Consider the following 23,514-nt stretch of genomic DNA (forward strand, 5'->3'; position numbering starts at 1 on the left):
TTTTGTTGTCCTACAGCATGATATGTCCTTTTTGGTTAGTTTACTTGTATAAGCTTTCTTAACTAGTACATGCTTGCCTGAATACTAACAGTTGTCTATTACATTTTTGTATGTTTAGCTAATTGCGTAGAAATGTAAAATCCACAAGAATTGCCCACAACACTGCCTGTGGCAATATAATTTCACATCACAGCATTAAACGGATATAAAAATTGACTAGCTTGATAATTAGCATATGTTTGCATTATTATACTGTTATTCTAGTATTAAACCAATATTTATCACTCAGCTTCTACAAGGCACACTTATGAAGTCCAAAGATTCTTTAGCTAGATAATAGTTTGAAACAGAACAACTTTCAACTGAATCTTAACAAATGAATTTGCAAAAAAAAAAAAAAAAAAAAAAGGAAATTTTATTCTAAGATATTTGTGTTAGCTAAGCATACTTTTCTGAGTTGACAGCTAAATCACTTTGATAAGTCATTCTCAATAAGAGCATCTGCTAAATACCATGAATTTAAATGTATCATTTCTCTGATCTGGGGCAGCAAAAGCGTATACAATAACCATTATAGTAACTTCTTAGTGAACACTAACGAACAGGAAGAAAGGTGGATAATGAGGATGCTTAGATTATGAGTTTGAACTGGATGCAGAGAAAATTAATTATTGAAATCTTCTTACAAGGTAAATTAAATACACACGCACACACACACACCAAACAAACAAACAAAAAAAAAACCACAATAATGGTACAGATTCAGAACATGGGTCTTGGACATGAATGTGTTTTGACATTTAGGCTAATTTATGCAACCAGCCAACAATAACAATTTAGTCCTATGCAAAAAAAATAAATAATTAAAAAATTTTAAATATTTGTTTTTTGCACACTGATCCAGCTATGTTTTCATAACTTCTCTATGACCCATATATATTTTTTCTAGCATATTCACATATCATTAGCAAAAAGCAATACAATGCTCTTTGTGCTGGCAATTCTACACTAGAATTGTTGAACATTAGGTGAAACTTGTATATTTTAGAATTAGGTTCTTATTATTTTAGGTGTAATAACAGCATTATTTACTGAATACGTAGTACATACTTGTACAATTTAAAGGCTTTGTCACTTACAATCCATGCCTGGCAGAAAATTCCAAAAATAGATTCGGAATTCATCGTAAAAAGTGATATACGGTCCACCTATTTTAGTTTGTGGGCCGAAAAAAAATAGATACAATTCTGTTGCCAACTGTAATAAATTGTATACGTTTCTGTAATAAACTGAAATAAAAATCCCTACGTTTATAGTTGGGACGGCAATGTGCAAAGGTCAACTGCCTATCTCATTTTAGATTACAATTATTTATATACAATAAAAGCCTATTAGTAGAAAAGATGGAAAATAAACCATATCAAATATATTACAGCCTAAAATTCGTCTACACATATCTAATAAATTTTTGGCTTGCCTTCGCTCCCAATGCATGTGGGAACTGTAGTTCGCAGGAAACTCCCAATGTTCTGGCAACGTTGCCGTGACGTTGTGGTAACGTGATAACGTGCGCTAGCTAGGGACAGTTTTATAACCACTTCCGCCTGTTTTCCTCGTAAGTCTTTTTTATGTGTTTATCGCACAGAAGATTTCCAAGGCGTGTTTTTTTTTCCTCATAAACTAGCCATCGGTTTGCATGATAGCCTGCGGAATCAATGGAGCCAAACAATGGCAATGGTCCAAACTGGGCAATGCAGCGACGAGTGGAAGGTCTGGTGAATAAACACATGGCAGACATGGCATTGGAGACACTTCAACAGAGGCTCTCGGCTGTATCTGAAGAAATGAACCATTTGTCAGACGATATATCTAGACGAGAAGATATTCCCAAACGCGGAGAAGATATACCGCGACGAACCAACGTAAACTTTAGTGCAGAGCCTCTCTCAGACTCGTACAGCGCAGGAATAGTAGGGGAAAAGTTAATGCCAGACACATCATCAGGTAGGCAGTGACTGTGGTGGGCTGCACTGATGATCTTTCTGTTGCTGAAGTAGATTGCTGATGTTAGTCTTACTCTGCAGATTTAAACTTTTCAAACTACGCCCAGTAGCATAAAGGTTATTAATTGAAATACTAAGCTTCTTGCTGATTTATGTTTGACTGAATTGTCTTTTTTTTTTCTTTTCTTTTTTTTTAAGAAAAAAAGAACAATTGTTTGTTTTTATGCTGATCTTTTAATTTGTGTGCTGAAACTTGGTCTAACAATTGTCTCATTTTTAAAATGGTATATGTATCACATATGTTAACTTATGGCTAAAATAATATTAAATATAAGATTTGCAGCCTTTTGTTCAAAACATAAACATTTAAAAATATATAAGATATTATTACAGCAGCCTAAAATAGCCATTGTTTTGTTTTCTTTTTTTCAGTATGAGTTCATTGTTTTTCTTCATGACTGCTGTAATGACAATTTTAACACTTCTAATGTTGATATAAAAGTAACATCAGCTTACCTCAGAATACTTTTGATGAAATAAAAATGAAGTGGGTTGCATCAGCAATATTTGTGGATGACTAAGGTCTGTAGTTGTCCTATACAGATAATATGTGAGAGACATAAATCCAAACAGCATAACACTGACATTGTCAATAACATTGTTAATGACTCTCTACATTCTAAATTGGCAGAATCTGCAGCCCAAAGAAAAATCATATCCCTCCTGCTGGAGATTAAGGAAGAACAGCAGCGACAGTGGGCTGTGCTCAAAGACCTGCAGGCCAGGGTTCAAGGACAGATGTGTGAGGAGGAGGTTGAGTCTCTCGACATGGATCTACCACTACGGACAATGGAGCAACTGGATGAAACAGAGAGGCATTTGGAGGATGCTGCAGCACAGAAGAGAATGGTAGTACTCAATACCAGACTTTTACATAGCTCATAATGGTGATGGACATTACTGTGGATATAAATTAACTAACAGAACTCCACTCCTACTACAACTACTACTTCCATTAATAATATTAAAAATCATTTGCCCCCTAGATAGGAATCCTTGAGCAGCCTTTTTTTTCCCCATAAGTCTCCGAGAACTATTTCTTGCTCTGTTTCCAGATCAGCCCCTTTGTTCTCTCTTGATTTTCTCTGTTATCTGAATATTCACACACATTCTGAAACCACAGGTGTCCCACCTCTCCAGAATGGGCGGTGCAACAGTGGATGATGCTGTCAGACGCCTGATGCAGGCAGTTTTGTCTTTTAGCGTAGGTTCCGAGCTAAACTGGGTTGGTCGAGGACAAAAGAGGAGTTTCAGAAACACCAGACTGCAGGGGGTTTTGTTTCGTAAGTGGTCTTACAAGCACCGGACATGCATGGACTATCCCTGAGATCATAACACCTTATAAAATATTGTGCAAAAAAATGAAGCATATACACTGCAAAAAAATGTTTTGATGCAAACAATTTGTATACACGTTTGACATATTTTATGAGTATATTATTTAGGATCTGCGTGTTAAGTAAAAATGCTGCTTTATGCTCTGCAGGTGCTTTAAAGAGGACCCCTGTAGGAAAGGAGGCTACGCACCATCAGTTTGCAGATGTCGTAAAAAAATGGCTACGGTTCGCGCCATTCAGACAAGGAGGCAGCGGTCGAAGACAGCATTACAAACCATCTGTGGAATACATGTGCCCAAAGTTTCATACTGATACAGAGGGATGATCACAGCTTCCAAGTTCTCAGACTCTTGGTCATATTTACAAGCATAATAGGCCTGTTTGTGCATTCAAGAGGATCAAACTATTACAATGTGAAACATTTGCTGATCTCTTTCTACCTATGAGTATAATGTATATAAGAAACCATAAACGTGCAGATATGTAATTCAGTATGAATTAGAATTGGTTATCACTTTTCCAATTAAACAGTATAATGGGGCACTGTCATTTAATGTCTGTATGGAAATCAGTATTATAGTAAATATTCTAAATTTTTCTTAATGTGTAGTGTCATAACATTTTCTTTAATTTCTTGAAATTAAATTCTGCTGCTGTTGCACTGTATACAGTTGTATTTATATAATTATCTTATAAAATTTATGAAAAACCTTTGTTTTAAGATGTATGCCAACAATAGTCGAAGCAAGTATCCATACACATAGAAGTATAGTTTTTTTATACTAAATTTATTAGCAATAATTTGGAAAAACAAAATCCGCTAAACAAACAAAGACAGCAAAGAATTCCTTATTCATTTTTGTTGTAAAAATGTCAAAAACTATATTTTCAGCCTTACATTGCAATAGTAGGATATTATCAGCCAAACACCCAAAAACATGCTTGCTTCAAAATTCCAACAATAGCATCAGCTCTGTCAGCTTGGTGGAAACTACAAAATTACAAACTCCACTTTTATTGAACATTAGTTCTTCCATGTGGAACAACCCCGCCCTCCTCAAAAAAACAAAAAACCCACTGCACTTTGCTTCAAAGACATCACACATCTCAAACACACATTCCATAATAACACCCTGGTATCACTCACACCAATTTCCTAGAATTACATTGGCAGCATTTGGTTTCCTCGAATCTGTACTGTCCCTACCATCAATGGGCCTGAACATACCTTGGACCTACCCTCTGCCATTTCTGACTCTCCAAACAAACTTGTCAAAAATATACAAAATAATATATACAAAATAATACCTAAATTAGATCCAAAAATGACCTTGCCAAGTAAACAATGGGAAGAATATATATGATTTTTGTTTTTCGTTGTCTTTGGCTGTTCATGATGTTTGTGTTGTCCCTCATAAACGATGGAGCCAAAAAAAAACAACCAAAAAAAAAAAAGCTTTACATTCCTATAAGGTGTGATAAGCATGTGAACATTGTTCCTTATTCTACCATATTTACACCTACTTCATTTTGTATCTTAGTAACACATACAGCATGAAATACTAGCAAAGATTTCTGTGCCATCTCTTCATGAGCTTGTCCCTCAGGACTCTACTCTTAACAAAAATGCAGGTTCCAGTGTTTAAATCCACTCAGTGGAAATGTACAGACAGTTGATATGACCAAGCTAAAAGGAAGCACATGCAAATAGTGCAAATGCTCCGGGAGGTCAAGTCAACATAAACATTGGTCTTGATAAAAGGTGAGCTCAAGAGAAGTGGTACCACTGCACTGGATATACTTAGGGGTACCATGTAGTGGGGGAAACAAACATAAGGGCCTGTGATGGATGGGGATCCTAAACATTAAATTAGAACATTAGGGTTTTTTTTCCCATTCGGACCCATGTCATATCTTCATGGCGCCCAAAACCCCTGTTAGCGCCTACATACTTACGATGATAGGCCTGAGTCTATCTGCATTTCTGAGGAATCATAAATCTGTACCCATATTTTCATCTTCCACTGCTGTATTTTTTTAGGTAAAGCCACAAGGCAGTGATGAGGGGGTGGGGCACAGGATTTTTTTTAAAGGCCCGGTATGAAGCGAGAGACATTCCTGGCCACTTGTCCAGCCTCGTTCACTGTGTACAAACCTTTAAAGAGCTTCTTCCAGATGCCTCCAACTTGAAGATACTATTTTTACATCCATTATAGCCAATAGCATCTAAAGATTGGGTGTATTTGCACACGGGGGGAGTGTTAACAAAAAACAACCATACCTTTCCCAGAGCTACTTTCCTGAATCTAGAGCTATAATTATAAACCTGAGGTAGGGGAAGCACCGTCTAGCTTTGGGCTTTAGTTGGGCTGACGGGAACACCAAGCTGCGGGTTAAAACCACACTGTGTATCTTTACACAGTAAAAATCGGTTGTTGGAACAAAGGCGATTCCCGTCCAAGACATTCCTGCGAGAAACACGTGACGGGAGGCTCAACGCAGATTTACTTTTGTTTCCTTAAGTTTGTTTTTTGCCGGGAGAGGTCGCACGCTGTCGTGTAGTCTGGACGGGGCAGGCTACTGGTGGCTATGTGAGCGTTATTATACCCTGCGGAGTAGAAGAGCAGGTCCTCGCTAAATAATGAAACGTATTCAACAAGTGACAGAAGTGATGAGCTCGGGCGTTTGCGGAATGGACCGCTGTGTATTAATCGCGTAGCTTCGTTGCTTTGTCGGAAGCCGGAGTCTCAGTTTTGGCCCGACCCGTCTCCGAGGTAAGCTATCCAGCATGGAGGTATTCGAGAATACCAAACGTCTTTGTTTTTCTTAGACTGATAAGTGCTAGATATACATGTATATCTTTGAACAAAACACTTTAATTGACTCCCTATACGCATTTGAATATTTACGGTAAAAACAGCCACGTCTTGCTAAATTGAGGAACGTGGTTTGGGGTTAGGACGGTTTTCGGCCAGTTTGTGGAGTAGATGTCTAAACCCGCAATTACTTGCTTAGGCAATAAGATTAGTTTGGGTGGTAAACGTTAAAGAATGACTTACTGTCTCTTTATGCCAAACTGGAGCCAGCACCTGCTGCTGCTGCTTTAATCTTTGCAACACTCTCCACGGCTACTTTTGCCAAGCAATAGGCTGTGTGTAACACAGAGAAGCAGTATAGTTTTTAAAGTATTGTGTAGTTGTAAACAAACTGATGAGGGATTTTTCAGACCTGGGTATATCCTAAAGCCTAACATTTTGATTAGCAGCAGCTAATTAGCGTTGTATTTACTTATCTTGGAAATGCAGATGCATCATAAATTAGGACACTAGCTAGGTTTTATGTTATTACTTTATCATTAGAAACCGGAAATGAAACATTAGTACTTCTATTACAACAGACCCCTTTGTGAACTCCTCTCTGAATTATAGCTTTAGATTTCTCCTGGGAAAAAAAATAAAGATGGAGCTGTGGGTGGAGGTACAACCAGTATAGGTTAGGATGACTCAGGGTAATGTTTGATTGTTCACTAGATTGGCGGTTTGTACACTAATCAGAATAATGTTAGGACCTCCTCAATCCTGTACTTTGCATTCTTGACTCAAGTCTGTAATCTCTACTTCACACAGAGAGATGTGCTACCATTTAAAACGTTAAAAATTATCACTCCTGCAAGTTTTCCATCTGTGCCTCTGTACTGTCTGGGGAAACAAGCATAACCAAGATGTTATGCAGTACCTGCATTAAGCAGATATTTAATCCACTACCTTGATTATTTTAGTAAGTGCATGCTTTCCTTATTTTCAGTCTTTTAATCCCATAGTGATATCAGTAAATCCTTGCATGATATTACATATTTTTACGCATTTTTCAGACATCCCTTTTCAGTGAAATTGATTTAAATAAAGATGCGAAGGTGTCATAGGGGTGATGAGATCACTGCGGTTTGTCTTTCTTAAATATAGACTGGGTGGAAACCGTGTGAGAGAGCTTGGTTCAAAGTAATTCTACATTTTGCTGTATAAATTTGTGTGCAGAACTGTTACCTAACTGTACATTACCGCAGACAATGCCATAGACTTTCTTAATTAAGGCGGTGTTTGTCATAATTCTGGGATGGTTATGCTTAATCCTGCTTTCTCTTTTTTTGAGTTCTTTAATTTGTGATCAAAGATGAGAAGGAAGGGCGCTAATTTATGGGGGGGGAAACAAATTTCATAGCTTCTGTGGAGCTCTGGAGAGCTGCCATGTACAAGAGCGTGTTTCAGCCCAGTGTTCCATAATATCTGACTGAACCACTATCTTTGGTTCTAAGCCAAACATTGTGTTATACAAATATTATGTAATGTATTCTTTCATGCTCATTGTCAATCATTTCTTCAGATCTGATCTTTTTGCATTGTTGACTTTTCATATTAATGTTTGCAAATGACCTATATCTGTCACCAGATCGAAGATATTTGTGTTCAGAAGAAATCCGCATGTGCATTTTTTCATGATCAGTAATATTGCACAATGAAATGACAAAATGCATTAAAGGTTGTCCATTGCAAAGAGGCCAGCTGATGGCTCTTCAGCTTTTGAAGCCCAGAAGAGTAAAGAAACGGTACAGCTGTTGCTGTTTCAGAAGCTATTGCTGCCACTTCAGTGCAGGGGGTGTGTTGGTGTATGTGTTCTTGCTCTGCTAGAACTGGGATTTGAAGGGTCTTGTTGAAAACCAACAAAAACCAAAAATTCTAATTTCGCAGTTATTGCTAGTTACCCACTGGATATGCATCCAATATAAGCCCTGTCTGGTTTTAGAAGATCATATTTTTGTGTTTGGGTTAGAAAAACTGTCGAAGAGTAGTACGATATTGGACATACTGATTGTAGGATATTGATGTTATTGAAGGGTACTGATGTTGACAAACTCTAGTACTTTATTGTTTATTGCACTTGTCTAAGATGGCGCTTATGAATTTTGTACTTCTAGGCATCATCACTGATCCCTGTATTTCTACAGTATTCTAGATCATTGCTATATTGGACTCTAATCTGCTGTACTGGCTAGGATGTATTCTATGAGTAAATGACAAAGCGCTTTTGCAAGTCACTCTGGATAAGAGCGTCTGCTAAATGCCATAAATGTACTGAGACACTTGGCGCGCATTCTTCAGCTGTGGTTGGTTTATTTGAATTTGTGCCTTTGACATGAGATAATGACTGATAGATTGCACTGTATCATGTTGGCTAAAATACTGCAAAAAAAGACCCATGCATTATAGTCTAAATAGCAAAATTACTAAATGTACCAGTTACAGAATGCCAGAAGTTTCTGTGATCTGTTTTCGATTGTTTGTGCATTTTTACACAATCTGTTTTGGCATTAGTTTGACTGTAGAGTTCTAATAGTGTAAAGGCTTTGTCATCTGCCCCGGTCTAAAGAGAATCAGTATGGGGAATGAAAAACACAGAGAGCCATAGAGGTTCAGGTTAGTGTAGAGAATCGCAGAGGCTCAGGTTAGTGTAGAGACGTAGAGAATCGCAGAGGCTCAGGTTAGTGTAGAGACGTAGAGAATCGCAGAGGCTCAGGTTAGTGTAGAGACGTAGAGAATCGCAGAGGCTCAGGTTAGTGTAGAGACGTAGAGAATCGCAGAGGCTCAGGTTAGTGTAGAGACGTAGAGAATCGCAGAGGCTCAGGTTAGTGTAGAGACGTAGAGAATCGCAGAGGCTCAGGTTAGTGTAGAGAATCGCAGAGGCTCAGGTTAGTGTAGAGAATCGCAGAGGCTCAGGTTAGTGTAGAGACGTAGAGAATCGCAGAGGCTCAGGTCAAATCGGAGCAAACCACATGGAGGTGAGGGGGAGGCAGCTTCTGATGTCAGTGTTTTTAAGATTTAATGATTGTGTCCTTGTGTTGCAAATTACTTCATATTTTAAGGCCTTTTATTTTTACTCCATTAATGTAACTTCTGTGAATCATGAATGGAGTTTACTATTTTTCAAAGATCCTGCTAATTAGTAAGCGTGTGTCACAATAACGGCTATAACAGTAACATGGCAAAAGGTTCCTGAAATCACCCTTTTGTAAAATACTATTTCAGTAATGCTTTACTCGAGTAGCTCACAGCTTGTATATTTGCAACCTGCTGAATGTTTGCAGGGTACTGAAACACAACAAGTCCAGCACTGTGAAAGACTGAAGTACCAGTAGTTAGAATGATAAGTGTGTAGTGCGGAGCTCATAAAAGATCACCTTAATTTACATTGTCCATGCTAGGACTTCAGAGGAGTTCAAGAGCATCAGTTGAGCAGTAAACCTTGATATTATGTATGAACTATATTCCTAAGTAGTTATAAATTATAAACTATATAATTTGTAATATAATTATATATTAGTAATTATTACATAATCATATAGCTTTAATTTATATTTGTGTGTGTGCATATTGCTACCATTCTACAGTGATGCTGTCAGGGGCTTTTGAAAAATAATCTTCTCATACTCTCTTCAGCACCATGTTAGTGAAAGGGCCCGGTTATTGCTATGCATGCTACATGAGCACTGTTAAGTGTGCATGTCAGGACCTGTAAGTGGAAGTAGAGTGCCAGACAGGGACTAAACCCACACCACTAAATGGTTAAAAAAAACCTATAGCTTCATGCTCTTTCTGCTGTGTGATTGAGCCTCCTGTATGAATGAAGAATTTGCCATTGTCTGTACCATGCAACTTGTTACCTCACATGGATTTGATTGGCTGGAGCTATGCCCTGGTAACTCTGAACGGGGTGGAGCTGCCCACATCCTGTGGAGGGCTGGCCTAGACATCTATCTCTGTCTTTCTGTCATTTGCACACACACACACACACACACACACACACTCTCTCACAAACATGGTTTCTGTTTTTCCTCTCTCAGTGCATTCCTGAACACAGGCAAATATTCCTACTGTAATATTGAATGGCTGTATGCGTGAGATTCTGAGAGGAACAAGTTCAAAGGTCGAAACATAGATCCCTAAATTTCCCCTAATGGTTCTAATGGCTTTGGGGCTCTGCATATCTGCAGCAGACTGTGGTAAACAATCTATTTTGAGTTTGTTTTCTCACTGCTTTTGCTATCTTGTCTATTAATGTGATTTTTAAAGTCAGCATTCACTCCCTCTTCACTCTTCACTCCCTTTCTACAGAGCTACCCGAGACCAAGTAAAAGCCACCACAGTTTACACTTCACTAATGTTTTTTCATGCTGTGTCCAAGGTCATACTAACGTAAGCCTACTACGCGTTGGTTCATGCGATTGTGATTTGGCTGGCAGCTCCTCCATGGGTATTGACAGGGCTAACTGCGCCTTAGCTAACTGTGCCATGCCTCCCACGTTTTGTTGGGTTACTCCAGGATGGAAGACTGTTTAACAGCAGGGCCTTAATGAGAGTGAACACGCAGTGATTGCATTAGTCAGAATCTGTCTCATAGCCATACCGATGCCCTGCTGTGCCCTATTCCCTTCACTATCCTAAAGGCCTGGCTAAAGACAGAATTGGAGGAGAGAGTATTTTCTTAAGGACCGACTGTCTTTCCCACTCTCGTTTTATTTAATTCTCTCTCTCTCGTTCACACGCGTGCGCTCACACACACACACACACACACACAGAGAGAGTGTGGCTCCTTGCTAGTTGTACATCTCACAAAAACTACAGATCTGTGCTTGCCTAGACATGTAATGGACTCCCATGAGTATTAACTCTCTAGTGTTGTTTACATTGAAGAGAAGAGGTTGCTTAAATTTCAATAATAAAAAACTTTAAATAAGTTCAAGAGCTGTCTGGCCTTGTTTTCTATGTAGGCACTAGTGTTCAAGTAATATAGCTTTTTTTAAGGGCCGATGCCGATATTTAGAGAGGAGTGTGACCAATGGCTGATGTATAAGGCCGATATGGAGAGGTGGGGGGTGGCTGGTTGGTTTTGTTCTACTGCCCTTTTACATTCCCATAATATTTATGGCCTTTGGACAGTATGTCTGCGGTTACCTCAGTGGAAGAACAGAAAACTGCATTCCCTTCATTAAACATTTCTGGTCACTTTGTTTCCTTCAAATAACTCTTCAGTTATTTGTGTGTGCGCACATGTGAGCCTGGTTGTAGACTGCTTTGTCTGTAAAACATAGTGGGTGAGCATGGTTTAAGACAGACTTTGAAAACCAGAACTATATTCAGTGCTTGGTTTGAGAAGCGATGAAATGAGTTGCCAATCTCCGAGTTAAAAAGAACGGTGGGGATGACCATTCCCCTTATAAAACTTGTCCCCCTTCCCACCTTTTTTGGATTAATGTAATGGATTAATTAATGTTTAAGATAGCTTATCAATATTTTTGACTCTCACTATACATGCCATGCAGTGGCATAGTGCAAATTCTGGGGTCACACTGCAAGAAACACCAAGTTGTCTTGATCTTATCAGGAATTCATGGCAAACAACTATCAAGCAAGATCTGTGGACTTACTTCAAAAAACAGTAACCAGCGTTAACCAATGAAAGATGTTTAGAGTTAAAATGGCAAATCTGTCCATATATTCTTAGGGGATTGTCTTTATAATCAAATAAATAGGTTTAAAAAAAAAAGGCGCATATGAAACGTTCCACTGTCGGCTACATCATCAAGACGTGAACTGCTAATTTAGAGATATTACTCCTAATGTTACATTACAACTGTGCATTTAAATCACATATAAAGGCTCAGAGAGATGGCGGGGGGGTTAATGCATGGGATCCTCTCATAGGCTCATGCAGTAGAAGAGCTGTGCAGAGGCCTACCCCTTTGTCCTGGGGGAGCAATCAGTCAGAGTTTAACTCCAGCTAACTCCAGCTGATGTCCAGCCCTGAGTTTGCCTGATAAGAGCCTGAACAGGATTATCGGTTGCTGTGGTTTCTTACTCAACCTGCAGTGGTCACCTTCAACCATCTTTGGCTCATGCATTTAAAATTCTGGTAGAATCTTATCATCTGGTTTGGTTGCTTCTGAGTCACTTAACAAGAATCAAGTAAATAAACTATTTTAAAAATCATTGGCGTTTATGAGGGTAGAGTTCCAGAAAGGAAGAGGTGGAGACTTTACAGTTTATTTGTCAGGTTGTACAAATCTGGCAAGGCAAATAGAATCTTTGTCATGTATTCTTCAGGTAGGTAAAGTTTTAGTATTTTTATTTACTCATGACACTTAATCGATCTGTTATTGTTTAAAGGTTTGATAGTGAAAGGTTTTTAATGCATGCAATCACAGGATAAAATGTTTTCTTTCACTGGGCTATATCTAAAAATGTGGGTTATTTCAGTCAAAACATTGCCATCTCTGGAGCTTTAGGTTCCAAATAAAACTTTTCTCTGGAAAGTGTAGGCATGTTCAGTTGGTGAGGTGCTAGTAAAGTCAAACCCACAGGAGAAAACCCAACCTGCAGGTGATGTGGGATTCCTAACTTCAGCTGAAGTCAACAAGGCCTGGAGAACCCAGGGTTTTATCGGTTCACAGAAGAGTTTGTGCTTGTCTGTTGAACAGTCTGCCGTTAGGGCTACAGCTTCTCTTGTCCCAAATATTCTCTGTTTTTCATTAACCTTGGCTCTGGTTCAGTGAAGACAATGTTTTGGGTTTCTGTGTTCTCAGACTTCATGATAGGAGTGTAAATAAAAAAGTATATGCAGTGCATGTCAAGATGTGCAAAACTGCAGCAGATGAGTTGGAATTTTTCAGTGTTTATGTAACACTTGGTGTAATAATGCCTGCATAAGTGAGATCTGAGGAGGGTGCACACGTGTGATGTCTTGATGTTTACATGTATGCTGGTCTCCTGAACCGTTTGTGCTTCACTGTGAGTGTGTTTCCCGTTTCCCATTCAAGCGAATATTCTTACTCATCCATCAGCCTGGGAGCACTGCACCGTTGTGATACCAAAACAAATGCACAAGAGTATCAGAAGATCTCCTGGGGGATATTTTTGTCTAGCTTATTGCGTGCCAGTCCAGTCAGCTTTGACTTGCTTTCCAGCGCTCAGTGATCCTTTTAGAAATGTTGAGAAACAGGCTAATGATAAACACGCTTTTTCTAAACAGTGCTTTTTTGGGGGGGGGGGGGGGGTACTGATGTTTCATTCTTCAGAAACACTACTGCAGCTGCAGAAACATGCACATAAGGCCCACACAACACACATGCATGCAACACTATTTAACAATCTCCTCAAGTATGCTTATGTATGCATTTATGCTTTGTGTATGTGGTTTTTGAGCTCTATAGTTATGGGTAAGACAGGCTTTCTTTGCCTCTGATATGTTCATTTCCACTCTGTTCATTAACTGTCTGCTCTCCCAGTTTCCTTTCACACCTTGCCAGAGCTCCAGGCCCTCAGTAAAACTGCAGTGGCCCTCAGTGATTCATCTGCACCTGTGTGTGTGTTTGTGTGTGTGTGTGTGTGTGTGTGTGTGTGAGAGAGAGAGTGAAGGAGGAGTGTTTCTGAACACAGAGACACTCTGTGATTTTCAGCTCAGATGTGTCTTTGTGTGTTTCTGACTGTGGTTTTAAAGGGGCTATCCTTTGCATACTTGGAACAGATAACACTGCATTCTTCAGCGGATTGTATGGAGTCATTATTTCTTGTTAAAACACTGTACCATGGTCCAAGGCAGAACAGGAATGGCAAAAGGCTTTATTGCTCTAGCTCAGGGTCAAAATCATCTTCTTCTTGTGGTCTGTGCCAATGTTACTTATTCTGCATCCTTAGTAAGGCTTAGTAAGGCTAAAATCATCACTGTATTTAAACAACATATTTTATCAGAGAGTTGTCATAATGTTTTGCTGTAGGTCAGATCTGCTGCCAGATTGTGTCTGGTCCCCAATAGGCCAGTTAATGACTTTCTGTGTTTATTCTGCCTGGCTGTTATGGTGGCTTTCCTGTTTACCTAGCGGTGGGTGGAGTAGAACTGAGTCTCAGGGTTTGGCCGAGAGAGTGGGTCTGACGCTACTCTTACACAGTCACGGTGGCAGAATAAGCAGCGATTTCTCTCTACTGCTTCTCTGATAGATATACATGGTGATGCCTTGTTATATCGACAACATGCGACAAGGACCTGCATAGTGAGAAAAAGTTGAACAGGCCAATCACAGTCCACATCCGTCAGCCGAGGGTCGATGCTTCCACGGAGACGTCTTCAGAAGAGGCGGACCTCACCGTTCCCTCCTGCAGTCAGTAGCCGATTCCTGCAACATGCAGCACTGCGTTTGAAATGCGAGCCTTTGGCCTCGCTGGCTTTCGGAAAGCAAATGGGAAGTTGAGCAGCGACGCGACTTGGACTAAGGCTTCACACTGGAGCATCTGTAGTGTGCAGAAGGGAGGGAGGGGAGCTCGAAGAGCCAGTCGTGAAATGGGGTGAAATGTTGGCGATCTGGAGGATGGAAGGAATGGTCTGGTGGAAAAATAGGGTTTGTTTAAAGCATCTTGCAGAAACATCAGAGACACTGTGCACTGAGCTCAATATATTTAGCAATAGCACGACATTTCATCACTATCTGTTCCTGAGTGCCCTTAAGGCCAGTGTCAACAGAGGGCCCATGGCGTCCAGCACCCCAACAGCATATATTGGTTGAAAGAGCAAAGAAAAACAAGATTTGTTGTACGTGAGTCTGTTTTGTGATTGGCAGTAATGCTCATAGCACACTTCCATTGTGAGACTGTAAGCAGTGGTTTGCCAGGAGCTGCAGACTATTAAGGCGGGAGGATGTTGAACTTCTCCGACAGCTGTGCTGGATCAAAGTCTTCTGAGTGTCAGGCGTTCGAGCATCTGGAAGTGGGTCAGACCTGGAATCTGTTTCTAGATGACAGGAATCATAGTCAAGGGGCAAGGCAGAAAGCAAATCCCATTCATCACAAACAAAGAGCGCGACGAAGACAGTAATCAGGATGGAAGGTGTACGAACCATTTGCTAAACACATTTAATGATTAATTTATAGTGTTGCTGGGAACGAAATTATAGGAAGCATTTTTGATACCACAGTTTAAAAGGTCTTGCTCCTGTGCAACATGAACAATCAATAATAGTTTTATTATAATAGCTTGTTCGTCTCCTTATTATTAGAACAATCAATCTGGTATCCAGATGTTTGCTCTTCTGCTCCGTGTGGCTCATTTTGGGATTGCTTCCCATCTTCCCACTGATTCCTTATTCTCCAAGTTCATTAGCCACAGTTACTTTCCCGGTCACGGATAATGAAGTGCTCCAGTTGCTCTCCTTTTGCTGCTCTTCACCTCCTCACTTTCTTCGCCCAGTCTGCCCTCCCTCCTGCCCTCCCTCCCCTCCTGCCCTCCCTCCCCTCCTGCTGACACCCCAACCTCTTTGTGCTCAAGACTCTTTTAGAAGCACTAGACAAACACAGCTGAACCGCAGGTTGACGTCAGCTGTCCTCCTGGCTTGCTTTGCCGATCCTCATCCCCTTTACGTCTGCCTTTATGGCTGCGGGGTAGATGAGTCATGAACAGAAAGCAGCGACTCTTTCAGGAAGGAGCCGAAGGGGGGTAGATAAATAGGAGGTGGGAGAACGGGTGTGCAGGGTGGGGGGTTTGGGTGGGGCGGGCATTTCACGCAGCGGGAAATGACGGCTAAGGAGAGACGAGCACAACAGATGGTGTTGTGCACGAGGGTGCTGCCGACAGTGCTGACAGTCGTGCTGATCACCATCTTACTGACCTGCCTGGCAGAATGAGCTGTGAGGTGCCTCCGCCAGGGCCCCGGATAAACTGTGTCCCTCTATTCCACAGAGCCCCGGAAGCGGCAGCCCAGCGCAACCCAGCAGCATGGCCACCGATACCACGGCACAGCCCTACCCGCTGGACAGAAGTGGCAGCTTCTTTAAGGTACCCACAGCAGCAGCAGGCTTGCTGACTCCTACTGAATGTTGCCATTGCACTCAGCAAAATGCTTACTAAGATCTGTGAAGGTGTTCCCCAAAACTGCATAAACCGCTTGGGTAGCCCTCTGATTTAGAGCCAGTGATGGCTGGGGGGGGTGTAGGAAAATGTCACTACTAACCCTAAAATGAAATCTACACCACCACTGTGATTGTTTGTTTGCCATTGGCAAAAAACCTAATCTAGAAACCGGTTAATCAACTTGCAGACAGTGTCATTTCTAGCCAGGCAACAGCTTGAGTGTGCTCAAACTCAAAACAGAAGAGGCTCCAGATTTCCTTTTTGTGTGTGTGCTGGTAAATAATTATCTCTAATGAACTTATCTAAATTACATGATTGCACAAAAGTATATAATTAGTGCTTAGTCTTAGTTTGATTGTCTGAATAATAGTTTTCCCCTCAATGAACTGTCTTCAATAACCAAAAACACTCCACACCTTAACAGCAAGAGTGTAGATGTCCTGTTTTAAAGCCAGACAAATGCTCATTATTCAAGGAATCTGCCCTAGTGAATGTTTTTGAAGCAATACCCACACATCATTATTAAAGGTATCAAAGTGGTACAAACCTGTGTCTTAATCCCTGATTTATAATGGAAGGGTAGTTTTATCTCGCAGTCTTACATCACCAGCTTTGCTTCAGTTCTGTATTCTGCTGCTGCCAAAGTCTTGAATAAATCTGCTCAATACACTAATACAGACGTTCTGTGATAACCCTGGATTGCTGGTTGGATTATGAAGAAACATAATCAACAGCTTGATTACTACTTATTTCTCATTAACAGGAACTGTAGCTTTAGACCCCTTTCAGCAAAGAGCGACAGTATTAGCAGGTTTTAACACTTTTGTAGACCATTGCCTGGAATTATTGTTTGTGGTGTGGGTGTGTGCATGTGTGGGTGTGTGCGTGCATGTGTGTGAGACTGCTCAGTGTTCACAGTCTGACTATTGTTAGTCCAGCTTCCACCCAGTGGAAATAACACAGTTTCTTAATGTCTGCACTACCTTTTTTTTTTTGACATCTACGCCATGAATGACATAACCATGGTGCTCATTAGAGACTGCTAGTGCACGCTGTCTGGAAGAGCACTCTGACCCGCATCACACTTTCCTAAGGAATCCTAGTGCAGGCTAACATCCACCAGCTTGTTTTGCTGTCTGGACAAACCTTTCTATATGAAATGGTAAAGCTCAGACTCCATGAATTCGTCAACATGCTGTTATCATGAATGTTTTATTCATTAAATATTTGAGTCCCCCCCCCCCCCCAACCCCTCTCGTTCCCAGATCTGTGTAAATGATAGGCTCCACTATTCTCTTCTCCTTAGCTGATGTTAGCCCAGTGGAATGTGCTGTGTTCTTGTTAAGTCTGTCAGGCATAAGATCCCAGTTTCTTCTAAACAGGCTTAGCCTTGCTTCTATTCAATATTACTCATATGGATTACAAAATATATATTTTCTGTATATAGTGCGTTGAAGCGTTTTTCTTTGCCTAAATTGAAAAACCTTTTTTTTTTTTTTTTCCCTTTCAACATTTAGAAGTGGTGACAAGTATATCCAAGTTCTGTCATGTACTGTTCTCAACAGCTCTGAAGTCATACTTTGCTAAAATGGTCAATTTGATACATTTTTGAGTAATTGTTTGTGTAGTTTACTTAAGGTATTGCACCCTAGTGGGTGATTTTAAAAGGAGGGGTTACTTTCTCTTGATTTCAGTCATAATAACTGACCTTTCAGCATCCAGTTCAGAAATATGTAAATATAAAAGTAAAGTGCTGTTTTTGTATTGAGACCTTGTGAGGACTCTGTAAAGGCTATCCTTGGCCATATACTGAGGTAGGGTGCTTTTCTTGGCAGTGAGACAAGGAAGCACTGCTGTGCAATTGTGGTTTTGCTGACTAGATCCATGATGGTGGTTGGACAAATATCTACTGAGTGTGACTGAAAAATGCTGTCTCAGGTAAACTGAAATGCAAGAGGAGGAGTAGATTTACACAGGTTTTACAAGAAAGGTACAGTTGTAAAATATTTAAAAGTTTAGGTTTTTATTTAAACATTATGTAAGCATAGAATGGGTTGATGCCAACCTGGAACCCAAGGGAATACAAAACACTGCCCTCTGCTGGTAATCAGCAAAAATAATTCTGTGAGGTGCCAGAGCTTACTCTCCTCCTTCAGGTTATCGTTGACCTCTCTGGCTGAAGATGTCTGTACTAGTGGAGGTGGAGGATATCCACTTGCCTGGATAGTTCAGAGCTCACTACTAAGCCCTAAATGTTCTTTAACACATAATTGCTTTCCTTTATTTTAAAGGGCCACATGTCATGACAACTCACCAAGTTTTTCCATTGGCTCACTTAATGTTTGGTGTGCTGTTGGGGTATCGGGTGGGGGATATTTTTGGGTAGCAGACAGGTCACAACACAAAACACGCATGTAAAAACTCAGTGAGCCACAATCATGCCACTACCATGACAGCATTACTGATGTGTTAAGAATCATTCCTAAGCACGGGTCCTGGGTTCAGAGAATGACCAGTTGTGGACTGGCCAGAGGCTTGCTGGCAACTTCTGCAGGGCTGAGTGGCTCTCAGATGGTACACTTTGTTTCTGCACACCTATAAAATGCACCTGTGAAAGAAATGTGTTTTTAAGGTGTGTATATAGCAGATGTAAGGTGTCATTTAATATGGAGATCGACCACTTTAGCAAGCTACAATGCACCACTCTTACACTATAAAGTATTTCCATAAACTGTAGCCTATGGGGTATAGTTTTGTCACTGCTAAGTTTTTACACAGCTATCTAATTGTAAGGCTGACTTTAACTCAGAAAACATGGATGTTTCTACAAATGTCACTGCTTATAATTGGATACTATTGTGGGAATGCAGAGTAAGCGTAGATTTGGTATTTGTCTTCATTTGTATAAGCAAAACATCATCTGTCCATGTTTTGAGGACACATCTGTATTTGGTGCCCTTCCTTTTTGGGGAGGTGGGGTTGTCAGCCTCATATTTGGTCTTTTTTAACCAGCACAGGTTGTCACTTTGTGACCAAAGTCAGAAGCTCGTTATAAAAGTCCTTGTGTCATTTGCATCAGTGTTCTCTCCTGAAACACGAAGCCCAAAAAGTAAGGTACTTCTAAACAGCTCAGTGGTCTCAATCTTAGATGTTTCCTGTAAATCTGCAACTGGTCAGTGTATAAAAGGGAAGTGGCTCTTGACTAATGCCTGAATCTGCACAAATAATCCATACGCAAAGAAGGACTGCAAAGACGTTACAGCTCTCGAACCTTCCTGTGCCTCTATGTCTTTCTAGCTGATAGACACATTCTCCACCGAGATCTCGGAGTTGAAGCAGGAGATGGTTCAAACAGCCAGAGAGCCTGACACACAGATTCTACAAGGGTGAGTTTATCCTCTCACTCACATTCGGTGGCTGTCGTTGTCTGAAACAGAGACACACGCAAAGAGAGAGACAAAGAGACACAGAGAGAGAGAGATTCTTATTCCACTGTTGTCTTCCCTGGGTAAGCTATATTTGTAGATAAGATTATCAGGAACCTTGGGTTGAATTAACTGGTACTCACTGATAGTAGCTTTAGTTTCTGCAGACATTTTAGAAGTGAATATGGTCAGATTTGACCCGTAGTCCCCTGGGAAATAAAGCCTCGTTAACATTGGTGTGTTATGCCATGATTAACACACCAGCCAGACATTCTTCAACTGTATGAAATCAGATATGACTCTTCGCATACGTATGACTAATAAATTCAGCTGAAGCTTTAGGTCATCATTGTGTGGGCACGCGCACGTTTAAAATGTGCAGGTTAAACTTAACTTCAGCTTCAGCATCTGGAATCGTCAGAATGGATATCTCCTTTCCTTGAATTTGGTGCATGTGAACTCTGTGGAATTTTCCTACACAATTCAATAGTTGGGAGAAGCTCTTCTGTTTGTGTTAAACATATCACATATTTCTTCACTGAACAGACATTCAGTGTTGATTTTCACCATAGATTTCTTAGCTTTTGTAATGCATGCTATGCTATTTTGCTATTTTCCCTTCTTTAGATGTACCGTTGTTTTGACATTTCTATGGCAGCCTCCTCTGAATTACTTGTTTCAATTAATGTGGTGATGCTGGGGGCTAATAAACTAATTGAATAACAGAGTATGTGGAATATTTAAGATCAATCATGGTGCAGCTGAGATCAGTCCTGATATGATATGCTAATTGATGTAGTGTAGATCTGGCCAAATACCTGTAACTGTCTTACCAATTTTAATTTCTGTTGTTTATATCCTGTCTCTGATGCAAAACAACACAGATCTTAATCATCAAAAAAAGTTTTGTTTTCTGTGGTAATGCATCCTGTTGGCCAGTAGGTGGTGCATATCTCTCTTCATCTAACACCTATATAGATTTCAGTGGTGTGTGGTCAGGCCCATCTAACCCTTCAAAAAAAAAAGGATAACAAGTGGATGGAAATAAATAATGTAAACATATTCATATCAACCTATAGGCTTCTTTACATATTCCTTTTTACTACCGAGACTCATATGCGTATAAGCAAAACAACAAGAAATCCGTTTCCTTGAGAACCATTTCCTGCTCGGCGCCGGTGCAGCCTCCATGATTTCCCCCTCTGTCCACCTTTAGGCTGGACGGTGAGGTGAGCGGCCTCTTCCTGCAGTCGGCAACGTGCAGCGGAGTGACTGGGGTGCGCGACTCCGGCTACAACTCCCTTGGCAGACGCATGAGCATCCTGGACAGACTCACGCACACGCACTCGGTGTGGCTGCTGCTGTCGCTAAGCAACAAAGACGCCAAGCGCATCCTGCAGCCGCAGCCTCCTGGGGTGAGGATGACGTGGGCACGCCCACTGCTCATGGCATCACATGATTACATTATAGTAGCTGTCGTAAATGACCTGTGACCTTGAGTCCAGCTTTAAATAGCACGATTTATTTCTAGACTGCTGATGCTGTAGATCATGACTTGTGTGCAACATCTGCTCCTTCAACATTTGAAATTTTAATCATGCAGACGTTCTTCAGCAGAGTATTGGACAGTATTTATTTTCTTGTTCATGTGTATATGTTGTGTAGACCTTCCTGGTGAGGAGGTCATCTAAGCTCCAGAAAAAGGTCATCTCTCTGCGCATGGACGGTGAGAACGTCCCAGTGCTCATCAGGGACTTCCCAATCAGAGAGAGCCAGTACAGTAAGTTCCAGCAAATATCAAAGAACCCCACACATCTATATTCTCATTCATTTCCTTCTTGGCATTTGTGTGCGTGTGCGCTTTTAACTGGTCCTGTTCTACCTGTCTTTCTCAACCTTTTTTATTCTATTGAAGCTGAGTCTTTGCAGCAGTGACTCAGTGCGTGATCTAAATTTGGCCACGTGGCTCAGTATCGGACGACTCCGCTGTGCTTCTGCGCTCTGTAACCTGAGCGGGAGCCTCTGTGTGTGTTCTGTTGGCTCCAGCCCTGCTCGCTCCATCATCTGACCCACCTGATCAACTTCAGTAGAATTGGAATATTAGAAGCAGGCATATTGGCATATAAGCAGTGCTCTGTGCAGAGAGAATTTATGGACTACACCTTTAAAATACATCCCTGTTAATATGGTACAGAACTCTAATTATCAAGCTGAGAACAAGAGTCCCAAATGAAAACTCCCTATGAAGGCATGAGGAAACACAAATTACAGGTACCATGAACATGCGCCGAATACCACTTTCAGTTTGACGGTCTGATACATGACCTGTTAGGGCGTTCATGATGAATGTTCATGTTTAGCATGTATATGGAGATTGCAGGACATTTCTTGTGCTCAGCATATTACCAGAAAAGCTTCGTCCTGTCAGTCCAAAATGTTTTTGCAGTTGCTAAAACTCTGGTGGGAACCGCATTCTTCAACCAAACTGGTTTCCATTTAATGCATCTGTTTTGCATTAACATTTCTCTCCATTTCCATCTCTGTTGTCTGTCTTTTTCCTTTCTCTCTCTGTGGGAAGGACCTCCCTACAAAAGAAGCCTGATGTACACACCTGACTCTGTATATGTGGACATTCATAGTAGAGGAGATGACAGTCTATGCTTTTTGCTGCGCATCAGTACTGCATGTGGTGTTTAATCTGTGGACTGTGTGTGTGTTTCAGCCTTTTCGCTGGAGGGCTCAGGGATCAGCTTTGCTGACCTATTTCGTCTGGTTGCCTTTTGCTGTATAAGCAGGTAAGAGGACCTCCCTTACAGAGTAGACACTGCCCTCTCACCCTGCGTGTTCCTTCCGCCACAGTGAGAGCATCACATAAAACACAGTTTAAAGTGGGGAGTGCATTTAATGATGTATGGTAAAACATTACAGAGTGGCTAATGCACTCTCTGCAGCTATTTATCAGGTTCATTTTATGCATTCTGTTTTGTAGACACATTGAAAGGGTTTCCTTTCTGAGTCTGTCATCCTATGCCACGTGCCATTAAAGGTTGAAACTATTACATAAGCTATAAATTACTTCTTGTACCTTTTTAAAAAAACATGTTGCTGGAAAAAGGAACCGGGTTGGACTTTAATGATTAACTAGGCAATATTTCTTAGAACTCGGTAGCCTCGGCTCATACTTAAGAAACGTATTGTCTGGTTCTCTGGTACAAGTCTAACATGAAATCGTCTCATCCACGATTCAAACATTCCTTCCCACATGTGTGAACTCTTCGTCCAGTGACGCACCGATACACTCATTAGTTTGCTAATAACGCAGGCCTGCTGTAAGTGTTCACTAACACTAGGACTAAGAACAGATGGGTTGTTTGATTGAAGGCACTCACTGCCTGGTCCCAGTGCAACCATGCGAAACTGCAAAACAGGAAACAAATAACACAACCCAGGAAAGTGTGGCGAGTCTAACTGGAAACATGGACACACTGCCCTGAAAACAAAGATACATGGAAAGAGCTGTTCGACTGAGGCGGCAGTGTTCGTGTTGGCCTGCGGCGGGAGTTCAGTGTACCACCAGGGCTCTTGTGTGCTTGTATAGGGCGATGTGTGGAGGCCAGCTCAGCAAATTGTCCCTGGCCCTTTATAGCTGCTGCGTGATAGTCTGGATAAACCCAGGCCTCTGTCTGCCAACCTCAGCAGCATAATGGCACACACAGCAGGAGAACTAGACATTTGTTTTCT

General features: G+C 40.9%; 2 protein-coding genes across 6 annotated transcripts in view; both read left to right on the forward strand.

The window, feature by feature from the left end:
• Positions 1–1,559: 1,559 nt before the first annotated feature.
• si:dkey-187a12.4 (uncharacterized) lies at positions 1,560–4,064 on the forward strand. Of its 2 annotated transcripts, none has more exons than XM_027014785.3 (4): positions 1,560–2,004; positions 2,695–2,912; positions 3,267–3,346; positions 3,550–4,064. In XM_027014785.3, the coding sequence occupies exons 1-4, from the start codon at positions 1,716–1,718 to the stop codon at positions 3,710–3,712; spliced, it is 750 nt and encodes a 249-aa protein (XP_026870586.1). In that variant the 5' UTR covers positions 1,560–1,715; the 3' UTR covers positions 3,713–4,064. The 2 variants fall into 2 exon arrangements, with proteins under 2 accessions (XP_026870586.1, XP_026870585.1); XM_027014784.3 differs by having other exon boundaries at positions 1,563–2,004; positions 3,187–3,346.
• Positions 4,065–5,920: 1,856 nt separating this feature from the next.
• Positions 5,921–23,514, forward strand: part of rin2a (Ras and Rab interactor 2a) — a 28,603-nt gene continuing 11,009 nt past the window's right edge. For 2 of the 4 annotated variants that reach the window (XM_027014771.3, XM_027014772.3), the window contains exons 1-6: positions 5,921–6,174; positions 16,178–16,273; positions 19,646–19,734; positions 20,990–21,188; positions 21,439–21,553; positions 22,496–22,568. In XM_027014771.3, the coding sequence (XP_026870572.3) occupies positions 16,214–16,273; positions 19,646–19,734; positions 20,990–21,188; positions 21,439–21,553; positions 22,496–22,568 (536 nt within the window). In that variant the 5' untranslated portion in view covers positions 5,921–6,174; positions 16,178–16,213. Of the gene's footprint in view, positions 6,175–16,177; positions 16,274–19,645; positions 19,735–20,989; positions 21,189–21,438; positions 21,554–22,495; positions 22,569–23,514 lie in introns of those variants that run through there. The other 2 variants (XM_027014770.3, XM_081725222.1) reach the window with 2 other exon arrangements.

The sequence above is a fragment of the Electrophorus electricus genome, chromosome 12 (genome assembly GCF_041902795.1).
Source record: "Electrophorus electricus isolate QZ-2024a chromosome 12, ASM4190279v1, whole genome shotgun sequence".
Lineage (NCBI taxonomy): Eukaryota > Metazoa > Chordata > Actinopteri > Gymnotiformes > Gymnotidae > Electrophorus > Electrophorus electricus.